The 20,544-nt window shown below is 41.0% G+C and overlaps 1 protein-coding gene across 5 annotated transcripts in view; it reads left to right on the plus strand.

Annotated features, from left to right (window-relative positions):
* kdm4b (lysine (K)-specific demethylase 4B) overlaps positions 1–20,544 on the plus strand; it is a 60,334-nt gene that overhangs the window by 18,127 nt on the left and 21,663 nt on the right. For all 5 annotated transcript variants that reach the window (XM_049588725.1, XM_049588724.1, XM_049588728.1 and 2 more), the window contains 3 exons: positions 4,830–4,879; positions 13,358–13,461; positions 15,413–15,550. In XM_049588725.1, coding sequence (XP_049444682.1) covers positions 4,830–4,879; positions 13,358–13,461; positions 15,413–15,550 — 292 coding nt within the window. The remainder of the gene's footprint in view (positions 1–4,829; positions 4,880–13,357; positions 13,462–15,412; positions 15,551–20,544) is intronic.

Raw genomic sequence — 20,544 nt, forward strand, 5'->3', positions numbered from 1 at the left:
AGATGTCAAGTGTGTTTGCTCCAGTATTTGCTAGGGCATAAAATACAGGAAATACTGGAAGTGAACTTTCACTGAATACTAAATACTTTATTGTAAATAATAACTTTCAAACCATAATTACAGGCAGCAGAGTCAGAAAAATCATCCAGTCAGCTGTAATTTGGAGTCTTGGTTATCTGGATGTCTAACAGGAAACTGACAGAAATTAAAACTCTCAGCATAACTACACAAGTGTCAACAAACCAGTGGCAAAGTAGCCGCAAAAGCACTTTTTCTGGCAGTTACGCTTAAATAAAATCTAAAATCAATGTGCAATTTTTTTCATTTTTTTCTGTTTTCACTTGTTAACGAACTGCTCCAAATATGTGACACAGCAAAAGTGGCTAATTTAAGCTATTTTTCTCACTTGTCTTAGCATTAACAGTAGAGGTATCTGACCTGGAATATTGTGTGAACAGTCCTGAGTTGGAATAACAGATGCAGTATAATGCTGGTATTATTTGCTCACAGTATGATTGAATAAATCATGTACTGCTAGCTCTTTACTTCCCAGCTTCTGCCACAGCAGAGGATGGCAGTGTGCCATCCTGCCTACGAAGCATTAAAACAAACCCCCTTGCTTGTGTGATCAGGCAGACATGTGAGCTCAGTACTTGAATTTCTCTTCAGGTATTTGTGAGGACGGTTGTGACAGACTGGAGTTGCATGCATTTGTCCTGGTAAAGTTTAAAAAAAAGACACTTGCTTGTCACTATTTTAGTGCAGCAGTAATTATAGTTCCTCATGTGGATATGAAGTAGAAACTAAATAAGAAGATTGCACATTTAGCATGTCAGCCGAGGTGTACAGCATGCTGTCGTGACAGCTTAATTCCACCTGCCAGCCATGCTGTCCCACCGCAGATAAATTACACTCCACCTCAGATAGGTGGAAAAGTTCAACTCTTCAATTGCTGTGTGTTGTTTTTATTTGTGCGTTTCTCTCTCTCTGCTGCCGGAGTGACAGACGTGTTGCTGCCATGGCAACCATGGCCTTAGGAGGGAGTGAACAGGAGGAGACACGCTGATCGGCTGATTTGTTTAGTTCGATGCTGGGATGGAAGGGATCATCTGAGGGATGTTCTCCGCTCTGAAATAGATGCACATTTACACAAAAAACTCTGCAATGTGATCCTCCCCGAGGACACAGACGCCTTTAAAGGAATACTCAGACATTTTAGGAAATGTACTTATTTGCTGTCTTACCGAGAGTGAGATGAGAGGATCAATATTAATTTCATCTTCAAAACAGAGGGATATCCCTGACGTGTTTAGCCTAGCTAAGCACCGTAACACACATTACTCAACACCCACCTTGCTTAATCTCCCTGGTATGACTCCCAACAGAACTGCAGGTCTGACATCACAATGATGAGTGCAGTGTGATTTTTACTGTTCATCAAGTTGTAAAGTGTGTTTTGAGCCACATAAATATAATATAGACATGTTATAATGCACGCAAGTCCTCACAGTGCACAGTATATCACACAAAAATGCTTTGTGACATTTTTTCAGTAACACAACAGCAGAAAGGTTCAAGTATTAGCAGTGGACAGTAGAAAAAGACGGATGCAGGAAAGTTTGTGCAGTGTAGTTGTTGGCCATTTAGAAGCTGCTAAGGTACAGGTACAGTTTTAAAAACATGGACACAGTAATCCATGTGGACACAGAGCGCTTTATCTGCTCATATTGGCACACAAAAAAGACTGTTGCATCATTATATTGTGTGGTTGGAACTGTGGTTTATTAAAACCAAAACCCAAAGCTAGACTTAAATTAATGCAGTGTTTTTTCGTTAACAGTTAAGTGAGACGACAATGGTCAGAAGTTGTCGTATTGTCTATTGTCTTAATTACAGCTGCGACCTGATAACCTGGTTCATAACTGTTGTTACCCATCATGAATTATCTTCTAAGAGCAAAATGCACAAATAAAAAAAATATATATTAACATGTAGATAATAATTATGAACTTACATGTTCATAAAACCAGGACAAAGTTACAGAAGGTAGTTAACTGCATATTTATTCAATAAAATAGGCCAGTTACAACTCTGAGGTTATAACCTAAATTTCAGTACATTTGTTTTTTTCAGATGTCACTTGATTGCTCCCAAATGGCATGACAGACTTTGGTCACGAGCCTATGATGTGGGATACTTGTGTAAATCCAGGCTGGAATAATAAGCATTGGAGGAGGCTGCACCTCTCTGAAGCTCCAAGCTTTCGTCTACAGATGGCAGTGTGGCACCGTGTCTTGGCACCTCTGACTGAATTTGACTTTGCCTCTTACTTTCTTTGTGTTGATTATTTTTCTCACTCTCCCCCCTCTCTCCGTCCTATGCTCCTGCTCATTCTTTTTATGTCTCCCCTTAAGTGTTGTTGCTCCTCATCATCTCTCCATCTTTGTTCCTTTCTTTTTCATTTTCTGCTTCTCTTTCTCCCGTTGTTTGAGACATCCATACGGCTGTTGAGGCTTGAGTAAGGAGGGAGAAATGTAGGCACACCTCCCACCCCATCACCACCATAGTTCATTGCCTCAGATCTCTGGAGGTTTAAGCAACCCAGAGGAAATAATTGCAGTAATAAAGAGCGTTGTAATAACTTCACAAATGAACAGATCAGATCTGAGCTTAGCTGGCTCCCTCCCACTCTGTTTTACAAATAAACTTGCTTTCTAAATGTAGCATCTGACATTTAATGTAATTGTACTTTACAGTGCCTACCTTATGTATTAACAGTACAAAGACTTTGATCCCTTGGTGATTTTAGTATCTTCCTTTACCCGCTGTGGAGCAACTCAGAAGCAGTGCCACAGGGCTTCTGTATATGAACAGTAATAAAAACAGAAGCAATGTCACAGTAGGAACACCGCTTAAATATGATAAAACACAAAAAGAAAGGGTCTTAATTGCTAATGTGCACGGATTACAGAGTTTTAAAACAGCGGTAATGGATGAAGACAAAGTAGAGTGGATCAAGACAGTATAACAGATCAAAACAACATGGCAGCAAACTGAAAAACAGCATCCCCCAAACACGGATAAGAATAATGGTTGGTTTTCATGATGTATGCATGTGTAAAACAGAAGGGGAGGGAGGGGCGGCGAGGTGTACGTCATGGGTAATTTCATTTCTTAAAACGGTGAGTGCTGAGGGCAGTGAAATAAGCCAGCACTCCCAAAACAGTAATTTCTCCTGGTCCTGCCCTTCACCAGCCATTTAATCTTTTTTCTCCACTCTCCCTTTCTCTCCTTCTTCTCTCCTTCAAATTTAACTTTTTTTTAGTATCTCGACAAAGCTGTTATCTAGGGCAGTATTAAGTGATTGATGCTATTGTGTAAGCTTTAATTATTATGTTTAGTTCACTCAAAGCAGGTGTTATGTGTCTGGCCATTTGTGAAAATGTGATCGTTGGAGGGATTTGCAGTCCATGTTTTTTTGCCCCAAACAGGCGATGTACAACTGTAGCGATGTTAAGTGTGGCTAGCTAGCAACATATACATGACCATGGGCCTGTCGCAATACCCACACTTCCCCTACAAATACCCAATTGCACTTGGTTGTGCGTGTTCACGTTTAGGCTAGTGGTGTCCCAAAACAGAATTGAGGTAGTGGAAGTGGTTTCCAACACTTAAAACCTGCCCTAGATTCCAAGGGAGCCCCGACCCGCACTTTCAATGAATTGGAAGATGAAATTTCCCAGAACACCTTGCAAAGTCAGGAACTTCGGCAGCTGTTGGAAAACAATTTGTTACTGTACAATCAGAATGTAGGCTATACAAACAGCAGATGGTTGGACTAGCGGAAACTCATCAGCAACTCGGTTGAACACAGCGTCAAAAATATTTGAACAAACTGACTTATCCGAACAAAATCAGTCAGAACTAGAAGACGTCGTAGGCGCCTCCTGTCCTCAGTATTTTTTCTCCGATGATTCGTCAGACGGAAAAGAATAAACATAGCACATGCCATAACACAAGCCCTGGAGCCGGCATTTTCATTGCATCGCTACTAAGCGTGACGTATGCCTGCATGTCGGCCACGCCAATTTGCATAAAGTGATGTCCCACTTCCCTCATCAAGGGTTATCTCGCAAACGAGGGCACTCAATACCAAGTGGAATATTTAAGGGGTAGAAATGGGACAGGGACTTGGACTGTGCCTGTGCTGTTTGTCTGACAGCTCAGACTATCACTGTTATTAAACCTTTACAGAAACTTCTATTTTTTACATGATTTCCCTCAAGTGTCTTCATATTATCCTTTCAACTCTGTACATTTCTGATTATACTGGAAGGCTGTTGAAAAGAAAATACTGGTTTCTGTTTCTTATACATAGTATCTTGAATGCCAAGAAGGCAGCTCAGTCACAATCAGACGAGCCAACACTTTATGTTTTGCTTCTTTTTTACTTGCAAAATCCTCTGATCGAAAAGGTCTTAAAGGTGCGTTTCGACTGGATAAAACATCTTTGTAGACCATCAGCTGAGGGGCAGAAAGACCATGTCAAGGATGTAAAAATATCATCATTCTAAAAATGATAATATCTGAGAGAATACGTTATACATGAAACAAATAGCAAAATATTCATAGGGAGTTGTGTATTTTACTTGACAAAATATTGGAGGAAATGGAAGATACAGAAAATGTAACTAAACAGGTTAAAGAATTAGGTGTGGTACTTGTTTAAGATGTTGCTTTACATTTCAAAATTTGTCCTGCTTAGACGATGGCCTTTCTTTTGCCAACCTTTCACTAAACCGAGTACTGTTTTTCCCCTCTGTTTGCAGGTATGCTGTCCCACCTGAGCACGGCAAGAGGCTGGAGAGGCTGGCACAAGGTGAGGCCTCGATGATGCGTTGAGTTAAAGTCCATTATTTTTTGTCTCTTTTACCCCTCTCATCCCCTGCCTTGGCTTTGTAAGTAAAGGAGAAGGTGCTTTAGACGGTCCAACACACACCATGAAATCTTGCACATGCTTCACACATAGTACACACTCAGAATACAATGATCACTTGTGTTGTTTTTATTGTGTTTTTAGATTTTAAATCTCTATCAGATCTTTTTTCTGGTGATTTTTATATATATATATATATATATATATATATATAGTACAGGCCAAAAGTTTGGACACACCTTCTCATTCAATGCGTTTTCTTTATTTTCATGACTATTTACATTGTAGATTCTCACTGAAGGCATCGAAACTATGAATGAACACATGTGGAGTTATGTACTTAACAAAAAAATGGTGAAATAACTGAAAACATGTTTTATATTCTAGTTTCTTCAAAATAGCCACCCTTTGCTCTGATTACTGCTTTGCACACTCTTGGCATTCTCTCCATGAGCTTCAAGAGGTAGTCACCTGAAATGGTTTCCACTTCACAGGTGTGCCTTATCAGGGTTAATTAGTGGAATTTCTTGCTTTATCAATGGGGTTGGGACCATCAGTTGTGTTGTGCAGAAGTCAGGTTAATACACAGCCGACAGCCCTATTGGACAACTGTTAAAATTCATATTATGGCAAGAACCAATCAGCTAACTAAAGAAAACGAGTGGCCATCATTACTTTAAGAAATGAAGGTCAGTCAGTCCGAAAATTGCAAAAACTTTAAATGTGTCCCCAAGTGGAGCAAAAAACCATCAAGCGCTACAACGAAACTGGCACACATGAGGACCGACCCAGGAAAGGAAGACCAAGAGTCACCTCTGCTTCTGAGGATAAGTTCATCCGAGTCACCAGCCTCAGAAATCGCAAGTTAACAGCAGCTCAGATCAGAGACCAGATGAATGCCACACAGAGTTCTAGCAGCAGACCCATCTCTAGAACAACTGTTAAGAGGAGACTGCGAATCAGGCCTTCATGGTCAAATAGCTGCTAGGAAACCACTGCTAAGGAGAGGCAACAAGCAGAAGAGATTTGTTTGGACCAAGAAACACAAGGAATGGACATTAGACCAGTGGAAATCTGTGCTTTGGTCTGATGAGTCCAAATTTGAGATCTTTGGTTCCAACCGCCGTGTCTTTGTGAGACGCAGAAAAGGTGAACGGATGGATTCCACATGCCTGGTTCCCACTGTGAAGCATGGAGGAGGAGGTGTGATGGTGTGGGGGTGTTTTGCTGGTGACACTGTTGGGGATTTATTCAAAATTGAAGGCACACTGAACCAGCATGGCTACCACAGCATCCTGCAGCGACATGCCATCCCATCCGGTTTGCGTTTAGTTGGACGATCATTTATTTTTCAACAGGACAATGACCCCAAACACACCTCCAGGCTGTGTAAGGGCTATTTGACCAAGAAGGAGAGTGATGGAGTGCTGCGGCAGATGACCTGGCCTCCACAGTCACCGGACCTGAACCCAATCGAGATGGTTTGGGGTGAGCTGGACCGCAGAGTGAAGGCAAAGGGGCCAACAAGTGCTAAACACCTCTGGGAACTCCTTCAAGACTGTTGGAAAACCATTTCAGGTGACTACCTCTTGAAGCTCATGGAGAGAATGCCAAGAGTGTGCAAAGCAGTAATCAGAGCAAAGGGTGGCTATTTCGAAGAAACTAGAATATAAAACATGTTTTCAGTTATTTCACCTTTTTTTGTTAAGTACATAACTCCACATGTGTTCATTCATAGTTTTGATGCCTTCAGTGAGAATCTACAATGTAAATAGTTATGAAAATAAAGAAAACGCATTGAATGAGAAGGTGTGTCCAAACTTTTGGCCTGTACTGTATATATATATATATATATATATATGTATGTATGTATGTATGTGGTTGTACCTTGTAAAGTAGCACTTCTCAGCTACATCCTGCCCCATTCTTCTTAAGCACAACATACACAACACTGTTAGGACCCCTTTACTACTCTCAATAAACAACATTTTGGCAGTTTGTTGTGTGGTGGTGGGCACAGTGGTCTTCACGCTGAACACTGTGGAACATGCTGCGGGCCACATATTGAAAAATCTTTTGCATGTATTCAGCAGGTGAGAAACTTTGATTTCCACTTTCTCACCACACACAAAAACATTGATTTCTGTGTCACCTGGCTGTGCCAAAATGGAGCCTGAGAAAGAAGAGCAGCTTGAAGCACTTAGTGGGTGCAGTCACTTGTTCTGAAAAGATCAGGAGGGCTGCTGGATTTGGAAGAGAGGCTGGTTTAAGTGAAGGCGCAGCATCGACTGTGTCTTCTGCAGAATGAGTTGGAGGGAACCTACAAATCCTGTACAATGACGTCCAGTCAGTCCAGACTATGCATTGGTTGATGGTTCATGGCGCTGAGGAGCACCACTGGCTGTTGCTGCTTGCTATGTTGTCTTCGAACGTGTCACATCTCAAAATTAATGTACATAGTTTTAATTAGTGTCCATCTCTAATTTAATCTAAGTTATACCATGAAAAAAAAACTTTGTATATACTCAAACCCAGGAAATCCCTCTCAATCATCACTTATGACCCACTGGACTTGTGTGGTGGTGTATTTACCTGCGGAGACACTGCCCTCTGCCTGTATCTTCCTGTTTTCTTTTTCTTATTTTGCTGTGGTCGAGACGTTTCTAGGAAGCTCTGAAAATCGCAGACACAGCCCAGAAAAAACAGAAATATTGCCAGGCGAAATGCCACACTGACAAAGCTAGTTCCAAAATGAGAGTGAACCTGGGGTTGGCTTTCACTTTGTTGGGGAATGGGAATGAAGATCGATGTAGAGTTGGCTTTTTTATGTTGGATAGGTAGGTGTAAGCTGTTAGTATACATGTTGAGATTTTATTTTGCCGTCCCTGACACTGATTCTGATACCTGAACCTGTGTATCAGTTGATGCGGTGTTTGCAATACATTTTCAGTGTCTTTTCTTGCCAGATTCACTTGCAAATCGCTGAAAAAATAGACCATATGTGGAAACTATCACTGCAGATCGCAAGCCGGCTAGGGCGCTTGGAAGTTTTACAGTTATATGGAAGTTTTACGGTTGAGAAGATGCAGTGCCTAAGAAAAGGATGGTCTGACGGCGAGGTGAAGCGGTGAAAAAAATCCACTATAGCATCCACTTAGACTGATAGTGAAATTTTGAGGTGGGCCTCTTTTAAGGTGGCTAAAATACATTTTGATATCAACTGGCGTCAAGACGGTCTTCCACGTTTGCCTTTGATGTGGAGAGTTATTTCCTCTCATAAAGCCACAGAATCTATGTGCTGTAGTCTTTGTGGTGTGTTCATCTACAACTTTTTTGGCCCAGACACAGGTGATGCAAGGTGACACAACAGTCAGCTTTCATTGCCAATAGTTCAGTTTGATATGTCTTGGCCTTAAAATGGTAGTTGCCAGTTGACTGCACAGCGATACTTGCAGTTTATCAGGGTGTAAACTAACTTTAATTTCAATTTTGATAATACATTACGTGTTATTGGATCATTGCTTAGACTAGCATACTCGCCGAAACCTGATTCAGCATTCTGGGCAGTATCGGAAGCTTTCCAGAAACTGGTATTAGTATAGGAAGAACCTACGCTGTTAGCTTACTTAGCGAAAGTATTGGCTGTTCCATTGCAACAAATGTTACGTTCCTACAATAGTAGCTTGCAGTGAGTGTACGTATAGGCAGCGTAGGGAGGAGGGGCAAAGTTTGAATGTTGTGTTGACAAACAGTAACTTTCAACATTACATGCTAGTGTTGCACGGTATACCGGTACTAAAATAGTACTGTGGTACTAGAGTATTTCAAACGGTACTATACTGCATTTGGAAAATACCGGTACTTTGAAATTGATTCAATTCATTAATTTAGTTAATTTATTTTACTCATTTATGCACACAAACGCCTTTCTTGTTCCTATTGAAGCACAGATTGCGCAAGTGGTGTGTATGACAACACCTGTATCAACATTCGCAGCTGGCGCACGTGAAAAAACACGAGAAAGTCTGCCTTGCAGAGGGAGACAACACGAGACTACACAAACTTGGTGGAACATTTGAGTTACCAAACGGTGACATCCGTACCGAGGTACTTACCGAACCATGATTTTTTTGGTATCGTTACACCCCTACTATTTATTGTTCTAAAGGTTTGTATCCAAAAGGACTTTTCCTTAGGAAAAGTACCGAAGAGTATTGAAAAGTATCGAAATTCATATTGGTATTGGTACAGAAACAAAGATTTTGGTGTCGTGACAACGCTATTACATGCTTTGCTGAATGCTATTGCCATCCACTCCTCTCTCTGTGAAATAGGATTTCTCCTTGTGCCTCTCCCTTTTTATTCCCACCACTCATGTTCTCCTCCTCCTCCTATCCCTTGTTTTGATCAATGAAGATTAACTTGTGTATTGCAAGTTGCTCAGAGTGCGGTATAAAATGTGGGGATGATGATGGAGTCGCCCCAATCCAAACTACATTAAATAGACACGCCGTTTGTCCTTGTTGTGAGGAGCTGAGAACAAATCAATAATCCCCAATGCAGCCCCTGTCACTTGCTATCCCTCTTTTGTACCGGAGTGGCTGGAATATGTAACACACAGTATGTGATTTGTGACAGACAAGCTCAAAGGAGTCTCTTCAAAGGAAAACAAAACTGTCCAGGTGATATTAAACACATGATTTACAGTGTAATTTATGTTAAAACATGCTGGTTAGATGATCAAAGATTTGACTATATGCATATGTAACTACATCATAGTCACTCAAGACTGTGGCGTAAACTGACAGCCACTTACCATGTTCCTGATTACATCTGTGTTATGCTAAATCTTGTTCATGAACACATGAGAAAGCTCCATTTCCTTCCACCAAGCCCCCTAGTCAGTGTCTGATTCATGTTTCAGTTAAACACCTGGTGAAAAACCTACAAAATTCAGTTTTAAAAAGAACCAACGCCTCGGAGAAAATAGACCAATTTCACATCGAACATGAATAACAGTAATACTGGCTCCTTTCTATTTAGTTGTTTCGGTTCCAAAGCCCTTATGTTGTTCTCGTTGACTTACTGGCCCCCCTTAATGGAATGGAGCCACAGTTAGTGTTATTACCTCCACTTGTTCTTTTCCTACGATGGAAAGTCAAATGTTTACCGTGAGAAGGGCCCATTATATTGACAACTTAAGTCACAGTACACAAAAAAAGCCTTTGCTGATAAAGAATCACTAAACAGTTGTTGTGAAATGGCCATAAATATCAGAGTGCTGTGCGCTGACCGCAAGCAGATTTTAACTTTCAGTCATGCATTGTTTGTCAGATGCAATAATGCTGCTCTGAAGTGCCCTGTTTATCCTTTCAGTATTGTTTCAGTGTTGCAATTTAGCACATCATTGAGAGTGGTGAGTCTTCCCAAGCTGACTGAGATAAGCATTTCACATTATTTTAAGCTCATCAGCTGAATACTTCTGAATACTTCTGAATCTGAACCTCTGGTAATGGTAGCAGATAGCTTGAGTCAATGAAACTAAAGTTTCCTCAGTGGCCAAATTACAAAACTAGATCAAAGATGAAATTTGTTTAACTCTATATAATGCTTCTGTTATATTAATAGGACGTTTCAGTGAGTTGAAAGCTGAACTTGAATAGATACAAAAGGATTATGATTTTATAGCAAATTCAAAACTAGATTCACAGATATCAAACCCCAACTTTAAAACGCACACTGTAGACATTTCTTATCACTCTTCATGTGGGCATTGAGCTCTCAGTCACAGTCAGATTGCAGCCTTCTCTCTGCTCTCATCTAAGCAGCTGGCAGTGGGAGGAAAGCAATGCCAACGTTATTTAACAAGCACCCACTGACCTATCAAAGCCATCGTCAGCACAGGTAGCCAACTGTTTACGAGGTCCTTAAAAGGCTGTTATGAGCGTCGTAGGAATGCCTAATGGGGCTGGGACAATGGTCTTGTTACTTGAAAACTCCTCTCCAAACATTTGACACTGCAACAGCCGTTGCTCTTATCGCCCCTCATCTCCGCATTATTTCAGTCATGGCTTCAGACTTTTTTGGGTGGGGAGGGTGCAGGGTTAGAGACAGGAACTTAATTTTCAAACTCAAAAGGACAGAATGAAGCCTTTAAGTTAATATTACCCCGCAGAGAGCTCAGAGAGCCAGCTGCATTTTAATGGGGATTAATACCCGGGCTCTGTCGGCACATTATTCACCTTTATCAGCTCCAACAAGCAGGCAGGCGAAGAGAGAATAGAAGCCCTCTCTCCCTCTCTTGCTTTGTAGGGTGGAACAGAGGCTGAAACAATGCAGTGAAAATGAAGGATGAAATGGGTGCCGATTATACTGTCAGTCACATTAAAGTTTAACTGGGTGGAGGCTTGGATGGACCCCCCTTTGAGGCACTGGCGGGTACAGACAGTAAAGAGCGGGAGAGTGAGCGATGGAGGAGAAATTCTTTCTTTTGATTATGCTGAGGCCGTCTGAGTCTCTCTGTCTCCAAGAGCAAAAGTGAGCCTTTGTTTAAGAGAGAGAGTTGGTGCTTTGAAAACCCAAAATGTCAGATGGGGATATTATGATCTCAAAGCAATCTGTGTTTTTAAGGAAGTAGGTTGGTTGTTTTGTAACTTAAAATGTAACACTGCTAAGAGTTAGCAGCTATGCAAGTGTGCTGGTGCTTATATATTTGTAGTAATAGTAGTTGCAGTCACACATTATGTTGTTTGACTGATTTTGTAAAGATGCAGATGTTTATTTAAGAGTGACCTTGGGGGCACAGACATCAACATTTAAAGCAAATCAGTTTAAAAGCTCATTATATTGTTTTGGGATTAATTATAACACAGTAAACAAATGAGACCATGGTTTAGACAATTGGTAGCCCATGTCCTCCAATCTTGTTAATGCTTCTTAAAGTAAATACCACAATATCTATACACACAACTGTCTGCCTTTGCAAAGCACATCTTCTTCAGGCAAAGGTTTTCTCTTTGGTCGTACTGAATGGGATAAAGATTTTTGTAACTGACAGCACCCAGTCCCTGTTTTGTGCTGTAGTCTTTCTTTGTACCATAATGCAATCCAGCAGACATCCCCTGAAATCCAACCTGGAGGCACACAAACAATGCATTGACATGCACTGCAGTAATGTGATTATTCCACACTTTGGGCAATAAATTAATTCACGCCCATGTCAATGGGGAAACCGGATTTCCCTTTCCAGGTTGTGGGATTAACAGTAATATAGTAAACACAGCTTCATTTCTGCTGCAGAAATCTATTTAGTTGGCAACGCTTATCTGGCATTCTTAAAATATTTACCTACCAACTAAGCTCTCTTCCAAAACTCATGAAAAACTCTTAAAGCAGCATCCTATCATCAAACAATTCTCTGATATCTTACAGCAGAAACACTTGGAACATAACAAATTCAAATAAATGTATGAATACTCCAATACTGAGATGAATAGCCACATATACAGTAAAAATGAAGGCAGTGTACATTTCTGATTACTGATCAAACAGCATGTGAACTGAGGTTTTTAAATGTAATCAAGAGTGATCATCAAGTGCAACACATTTAAACATGCATATATGGTTTGCATATAGATATAATGGTGTGCATATAAATGTATGAAATCCAAGTTACAGTCAAGACGCTGACTGTCTAAAGGTCCAAGATCATAATACTACACAGATGAGCAGTTTGTCTGAGTCGGGCTGTATCAGAGTAAAGTTCAAATATTGTGGCAGTGCTGGTCATGCATTTAAAATGTCTTGCTTGAGTCCTATACCAGGAACCACATTTTTCTAAGCATTTCATTTGTGCTTTGTAGCTTTTGACAGCAGAATTGGTGGAATAATACTTCGTAACAATCTATCCGAGCAAATCATTGATCAATGTTCAGCAGTAAATAATATGCCTGCAGTTTGCAGTTGATACATCAATTATCACACATATCTAACGCTGCATTTATTGTCTTTTCAACTGCTGTGTCATCTGACGTTTTCCTTTGATTAACACTCACCTGCGCCAGCTGACAGGCAGTGACCACAGGGCTGTGGGACCAGGGAATGGTTATGATTATTAATGCTTTCTGGAGCAACTGCTGCAGAGGGTTTAGCTCCTAACTGAAAAGTTAACCCGAAACTATTGAACATTCCCCCATTCTGATGAACACTCACTAGCTATATTCTGTCATTAGACGGTACCCCACACAGACACCAAAGATCATTTTAAAACCATCCTTATTGTTTGATTTGATTTGAGGCATCTTAATCAGCAGTATTTGCTGGCAATCATGTCATGCATTACAACATGTATTTGAAAATGTGCTGCCATGTCTTTCCTGGATTGTCAGTAAAATACCCCATGTTTGCTGTCTCCCCCTGCAGGCTTCTTTCCTGGCAGCTCTCAAGGTTGTGACGCCTTCCTTCGCCACAAGATGACGCTGATATCTCCTTCCATCCTGAAGAAATACGGCATTCCTTTTGACAGGGTGATTGCCAACTTCATGTTGCATGACATATAAGGGCATTATGGCCAACATGAGAAATAAACAAAGTTAATTATGTTCTGAGTATAGGGGGCAATGACAGTCCAGCTTACTGACATATCCTCAGTTGCATAGATGTGGCAAAGACATTGATATTAAAATAATAAGGGAGCTTGAATTATATAACGTTAGAAGAAGGAACTAAAGTTATGTATCCTTACTGCCTGGTCTCTGATAACATTTGTGTGTCTTGCATAAGAAGAGGTGGGCTTATTTTGAGTGACGAATGACAACGCAAGGGAAGTGAGTGGCTCAGCTTTGACGCAACCATCACAACTGCTCCAGGCTGCACTAATGATACAGTATGAGTAATGATCTTCTGTGGTGTCTGTCCCAGGAAATTGATTGGCATTCTTTCTGTTTTTGATCTGTTCAGTAGGCAATATAAATCTTCACGGTGTAAAATTAATGGAAGATTGAAGGAAAAAGAAAAAATGTCACAGAGCAGGCATAGAAAGTTCTCCATTGTCAGAAGAGGGCCCCCATCCCCACCCCATTTATGCCCCCCCCCCCCCGGACATCATTATCACAGTGAACATGTTACTTGTTACACACCTACAGTACCTCTCTCGATTCATGTGTAAAAATAAAACCGTCGTCTTGCCTTTTTGCAAGAGCAAAAAAGGGACGTTTGATATCTGAACCACTGCCTTTAGTTGAGGAAGTCTGTCTCCCACTCGCAGCCTCTACCCCTGTTTCTCCCCTCACGCCTGTCACCTTGCCTGGCTTGATGTGTCTCTTGAATGCCTGGATCCAGGCTTCACAAAGGAGTTGCGATCCGCAGCCAGACATGTAGGGCTTAAGTTTTGGGGCAACGCATTAAAAAAGAATGTGCTTAACTTGTCCTCACATTTTTAAACATTTCTCAGAATAACACTGAGCTCATGGGAAGACACTCAACCCTTGGAGCAGCAGTCATGTTAGGCTGATTTAATTTTGCTCGCAAGACAGAAAAGTTTAGAGAAAAGTTGTTGCTGAGGAGTTGAAAATGTAGTGGATGTGAGACTCACGAGTGGTAATAGAATATATGTTAGAATTTAATTAGATAGTACTTAACGGTCATAAAATAGGAGTCACGGTACCGATTGTGTAAATTAAAAACAATATATCACAAATAAGGTTAAAGCAAAAGGTGTAGCATACACATACAACTTAGAATTTCAGCACTTAGACATGTTAAACAGGAATAAGTGACAACATTTCCACATGCACAATGGCCACTTTGTAAAGGCAAGGGTGGGAAGTACAGCTGTTAAAAGAAGTGTTACTTTTAATAACAGTTTCCTAAAAGTGAAACGACTTGAAGGATGAAATGGGTGCTGAAAATGGAGAAATAGGTGCCGATTATACTGTCAGTAAACAACCTAAAACTTTAAAAACCTCCAAGTATTCAGTGCAAATTATTTCCATATGATTTTTGCCAGTAAAAAAATCTTAACAAAATCTTAAAATGTTAAATGAAATTGAATTAAATTAAATGAGATTAAACTGAATTAAATTTAAGAAATATTAATTAAAGGATATCAAACATGCCAAGAAATTACAGTATTTATAATGACCGAACAAAACTTGAGAAAACGAGCTCTGTCTCCCAAACTAATTAAAAAGAAGCTTTTAATAGTGTCCTTGATGAGAGACCTAATTAGTTTTTATTTAGCCTGCTAGTTTATGAGATGCATAGTTGTCTTCATTGGACTTGACGCTTCAGTGGACTAAGTGCAGCCAGGGATTTTCTTTAACTTTAGACAAATTTGATGGGGACTCAGCTGGAATTAGATTTTCAAAATAGGGTTGGCAATGTAAGCAGTGTCTTTGTCATTTATTTTGAACACAGAAGATAAGATTTATAACATGTTTAGAATTTAATCTAATTTTGTTTTCTCTGTATGAACAGATAACTCAGAATGAAGGGGAGTTCATGGTCACCTTTCCTTATGGCTACCATGCTGGCTTCAACCATGGCTTCAACTGCGCAGAGTCCACGAACTTTGCCACCCTGCGCTGGGTGGACTACGGGAAAATGGCAACCCAGGTAAGATAACAGTGCTAAATTCCACTGGACAACTAAAAGAAGTCTCAGAGATGATTGGAAATTGCACATTTTTGTCTGTTTAAATCTTGAAATGAGAGAAAACATATGTAAACCTCCACTGATATCATCACCATCACACAAACACCCTCTAGGCAAATGTAGAGACTCCACATGAAGAGGTTTGATCCGATGTGTGATTCAGCAGCAACTTTGCAGCCTTCCCGCTTTGGCTGTTTGATTCTCTGAAGGAATGAAGTAATAGATCATATCGAAATATAAAAGCAGCGTCTGGTTCTTTGCTGCACACCATCTGTTACCGACACTAACCGTACCCTCGCATCCTTCCATTGACGCAAGCTGCCTCCTTGCCTGTGGGCTGCTGAGCATGAAATTGACAGGGCATGGGTTGGTTGTGGACGGGAGCCTGACTACAATGTCCTCTGGAAAAACCTCCCCTCTTGTCTCTTTTCTATACATCCACTTCATTTTCCTGTTCAGTTCCCCCTCTCTTTGCTCATGTGTGAGTGCTCACATGTGTGTGTATGTGTGTGTCCCTCTACCCAGCTTTCTCTCTACTTGGCTGCATGTCAGATTTATGAGGTGCCAGTTTTCAGAACTACATCCCCCCTCCCCTCTCCCTCTTTCTCATTTTCGGCCTTCCTACTTTACCCATGTGGCCACTTGTAATTTAAGAACCAGTAGTCCAGGCTCCAGCAGTCTTCCCTCCACCCAGCCCAGTGCTCAAGGGAGCATCCCCGCTACACTTGTCTCAGTGCGATAAAGAAGAGTGGTCCACTCTGCACTGCTAATCCGAGTCGAGAAATCGACAGCGCAGCACCACACACAGTCGGAGGAATATGAAAGAGAACAGCTCGGCCAATGAGACAGGCTCTTTCTGCCAGTCCACCTCTTTCTCTTCGTCTTTCACACAGACATTTTTATTCTCCTGGGGCGGTGTGGTAGCATAGTGGTTATAGAGATTGTCCCCTAACTAGAGCTGCTTAAATTCAGTCCCAACAGCAGTAGTGCTGTATGTCCTCAAGCAGGACCTTGAGCACATTCAGGCTCCCTCACTCATGAATCATTCTGAGTAAGAAGGTAGGCTCAACTCCTCTTCAGTGGCTGTCAAAAATGGCACATGACCTGTGAAATTACTCTCCCTGCCTTTATCGTGTTCTTCTCAGCCTCATTAATAAGTGGGCCCTTTAAAGTAACATAAATGTCTTGAGTCCCTTGGAATTATTTTTTTGGCAGTAACCAAAGCCCTTTTCTTGACTACCACACAAAAAACTAATAGTGAAAAACAAATCACACTAAATTATCTGGTTTTGGCTTGCTTTGGCCCTCCTGTATGTGCTCATTAGCTGAAGGCGGCAACATTTGCCAACTCAGCAACTTAAAGTGACTTATTTTGGCAGTGGTTTTACTTCTCAAGAGTGCAGTTAGAACAGTTACTACACACACATCCAATAGTTTATTGGTCGGTCGAAAATGTCAGTATACTGACTGGGGTTAGTTACCAAATTTTTGATTCTTTTTAACTCCAAATGCAGATCATGGACACATAAACTGGACCACCTGTTTTCAAGGCCTTGAAAGTCAAGTTTTTAAGTACAACTCAGTTCTTAAAGTGAGACCATGTCAGTTTTGAAAGAAGAAATAACACCTTATTCTTACACAGCGAAATTTTTTAGCAATAAAATGTAACCATGACCAGTTCAGTACACTTAGTGCTACTCTCTGTTTTATCATTTACCATTATGCTGTTTTGTAATTTGTGTAATTGTCAGTGTCAGTCATTAATCTTTGACCATCAAGAATACTTTTGACCAGTTACACATATTGGTCTATAGGTTAATTTTACTACTTTTCAGTTAACTGCACTGCGCACCGCCTGGGTCAGGTGGTAGCTAGCTAGCAGCATATTTATTCACCAATTACCACTAGTAACGCCATCCTGACCCAACACTGTTGCACTGAAATGTAATGCCACCCTCTGGTCTCCCCCTCGTTGCCCCAGTGAGTATGTGAAACAATTTTGAGCTGCAAACCCCCTTTAGCATTGTTGACTAGGTCCATGTTATCACTGTTAGCTCTTTTAGCATAGTTAATAGTGTCAGCACGGCTAGTGGTGCAATGTATGTTTGCTAACAATGCTAGAGGGATATTGTGGTTCAAAATGAAGCTGCTTGCTCACTGGGACTTCCTGTGGCGAGACCAGAGGGTGGCACAATGTCTCAGCAGCAGTGCCGTCCCTTTTGGCACTACCAGCGATTATTGTGTGGCACTGCTAGCTAGCTGCCACCTGACCTGAGTGGTGTGCATAGCAGAACAGCCAAGGCTATTGTTAGCTTACCAGCCGAGACCAGAGGGTTTGGGATCAGGCACTATATTTTCGCATGTTAATGCAGCTAGCCGGCTATCTGTCAGTAAAGCTAACAGAAAATGAAATATAAGTTAAGATATTTGCATCACATATTACAATTTCACCTCTTCTAAACGGATAGCGCTTCAAAATGCAGCACTGAAGCTCACTGAGACAATGGAGTGCCAGACTTCAAGGAAAGATCTCTAGCATTTCACATAATTTAGCTTTTCTTTCCTTAAGAATAACCAGTTAGTTACCGAATAATGGGCGTCAGCCTATGAGAAGCAAAAGTAACTGAAACCAAATGACACTCCTGGTGCTCATATATACAGTCTTAAATACTCTGCATTTTCAGTGAGAGATTAGAAAGTAACCTCTGCCAGTTTTATTTGAGTAGTTTGTTATTTATATAGAGTAGTTTAATATAGCTCGCCGATGCCATCCACTTGCTTGGCAACAATGAAATCTCCCAATCTCTCTCGGTCTTTCCAACTCCCCCCCGTCTTTCTCTCTCTGTCTTAAGCTCAAGCAGTCATCTGTTAACTCGTTTGGCTGTCTCCCCTCCCTCTCCCGCCCTCTCCCCACTGAGCCTTATTCTGTCAGCACCAAACAGGACAGTGAACGATGGGGCTCGGGATCGAATTTGTCACCGTTTGGGGGCTGCCAGCACACGACAGAGAGGAGGAGAGAGTGAGCTCGGGCGTGCTTCATGTCTCAGTCTTCTTAAATACAAGCTCCCCAACTGCTGACCCATCTGTCTGACTTACCAAGTGAACACACACCTGCGGTCAAAGCAGGCGTACTGTCAGCACTCCTTGCGTGCTGTGTGTGCACCTACTTATACTTCTATTATTTCGGACATTGCAGTCTTAATTAACCTTCTCTTCAGCCTTACTGAATATGCATTAGGTATCAGCCATTTCAGGATTTCGGGGTTCGGCATCTAAGATAACTTCAAACAGACATGCTGCAGGGATCAGATTATAAAATCAAAATATCATACCAGGCATCATTACAACATTCATCCACATGACATCACATTCACAATAGATACCAGGCACTAAAGTCCCCTGTTTAATCTGAACAAAAACTTGTACTTGAGTTTGAACTCTTGTGGTGTGGTCACCAAGTGACATCCAGTGCTGAGAAAAGATTAAACCAGTTTGTTAGAAATAACCCTTACCGTAGAAATCAATAAGAAAGCCATTGCACTAACAGCCACACAGAGTTACATACTGCACATGCAATGGCTTTTGGCAAGTTAGCGAGAAAACAGCTCAGCAATGAGCCCACTGAAGATGGCAAAAAGGACCGTACAGATTATTTCTGAAAATAGTTATGTCTGCCGCACCATCATGTTGCTGAATGTTAACAGTTTCTGTGTTCCGGGTCTGTAGTATTCTCAATGAAAGCCTCTTTGCGTTCGTTTGGTGCTCAGTCACACTTTGCTGCTGTTCCCCCAGGCTTCCACTGTGATTTTTTTCTGTCTGGGAGAGGAGCAGAAATCATCCTCCCAGTTCCCAGACTAAATCACATCACTTTTTCATCTCGAAAGTGAATTGCGGAGGACTCACTCTGTCTTTTTTATATCTGTTTGCAGGCTTGTCTTGTTTTGGCAAACCTGAAACATGCTGTGATTGGACATACTGAATTTGTATTAGACTTTGTTTATGTGCAGCCTATGTCCACGATAACCAATAAACGAAATGCGGTCTTTTAGTTGTGCGGTAGGCGTACTGCATTATTAAAAGGATAAAACAGGATGATTGGTTTTGTAGAAAACACTGCACAGAGCCCAGGACAAAATGTGTCCACAGAAACGAGCTCTGTTCAATATTTCACCAGCAAACTAGTTTTTTTTTTTTTATATATAATTGATGAAGACTATGAAAATATGATCTGATACTTCAGTTTAAAGGCAAGCTATGTAATACCCAGCCCACCCTACACTGCCATTAGAGGGCAGCCATATTGTAATGAAGGACAGAGACTTCTGGCCACACAGTGAGATCAGTGGGCAGTGTTTCATCACAGATGAAATATTACTGACATTTACAACACAAAGCTTGGTGCAACATAAACATAAACCTGACAGATGCAGCAATACAGTGCTGTATATACTGTTTGTTATGCACACAGTTTCTACAGTTGTGAAAGCCATACACCACTTGCTAATTAACATTTCTCCATTGCTAAATGTTTATTTACATCTACCCCATTCTGTTCAGTATATTAAGCAGCTGTTGTTGAATGGGGGCGTATATTAGGAGATAAAGAAGAGTAAGAAATCAGTGGGAGGGTGGGAAAAATGATCCTGAGATACATTTAATGATCAGACACAAACAACTAAGGCCTCAGAGAAGTTTTTTGTCTTATTTCACAGTAGCATTTAACAGCATGAGCAGCAGAATGGTTTACAGCCCTGCTGTGTAGAATATTCTGCATTTTGCATCTTACCTATTTATTTATTTATTTATTTACCAGTTACTCTTAATTCTTAGTGTCATCCTTCTGTTTATTTGTGTCCCCATAAGTGACAGTGTGACCAAAGCAAACATGAAGAATTTTGAGTGATCAGATTTTCCCCGCTACTGTTGGTCAGGTCAGGCAGGTCAGGCCAAAACTC

This window comes from Epinephelus fuscoguttatus, linkage group LG10 (genome assembly GCF_011397635.1).
Source record: "Epinephelus fuscoguttatus linkage group LG10, E.fuscoguttatus.final_Chr_v1".
Classification (NCBI taxonomy): Eukaryota; Metazoa; Chordata; class Actinopteri; order Perciformes; family Serranidae; genus Epinephelus; species Epinephelus fuscoguttatus.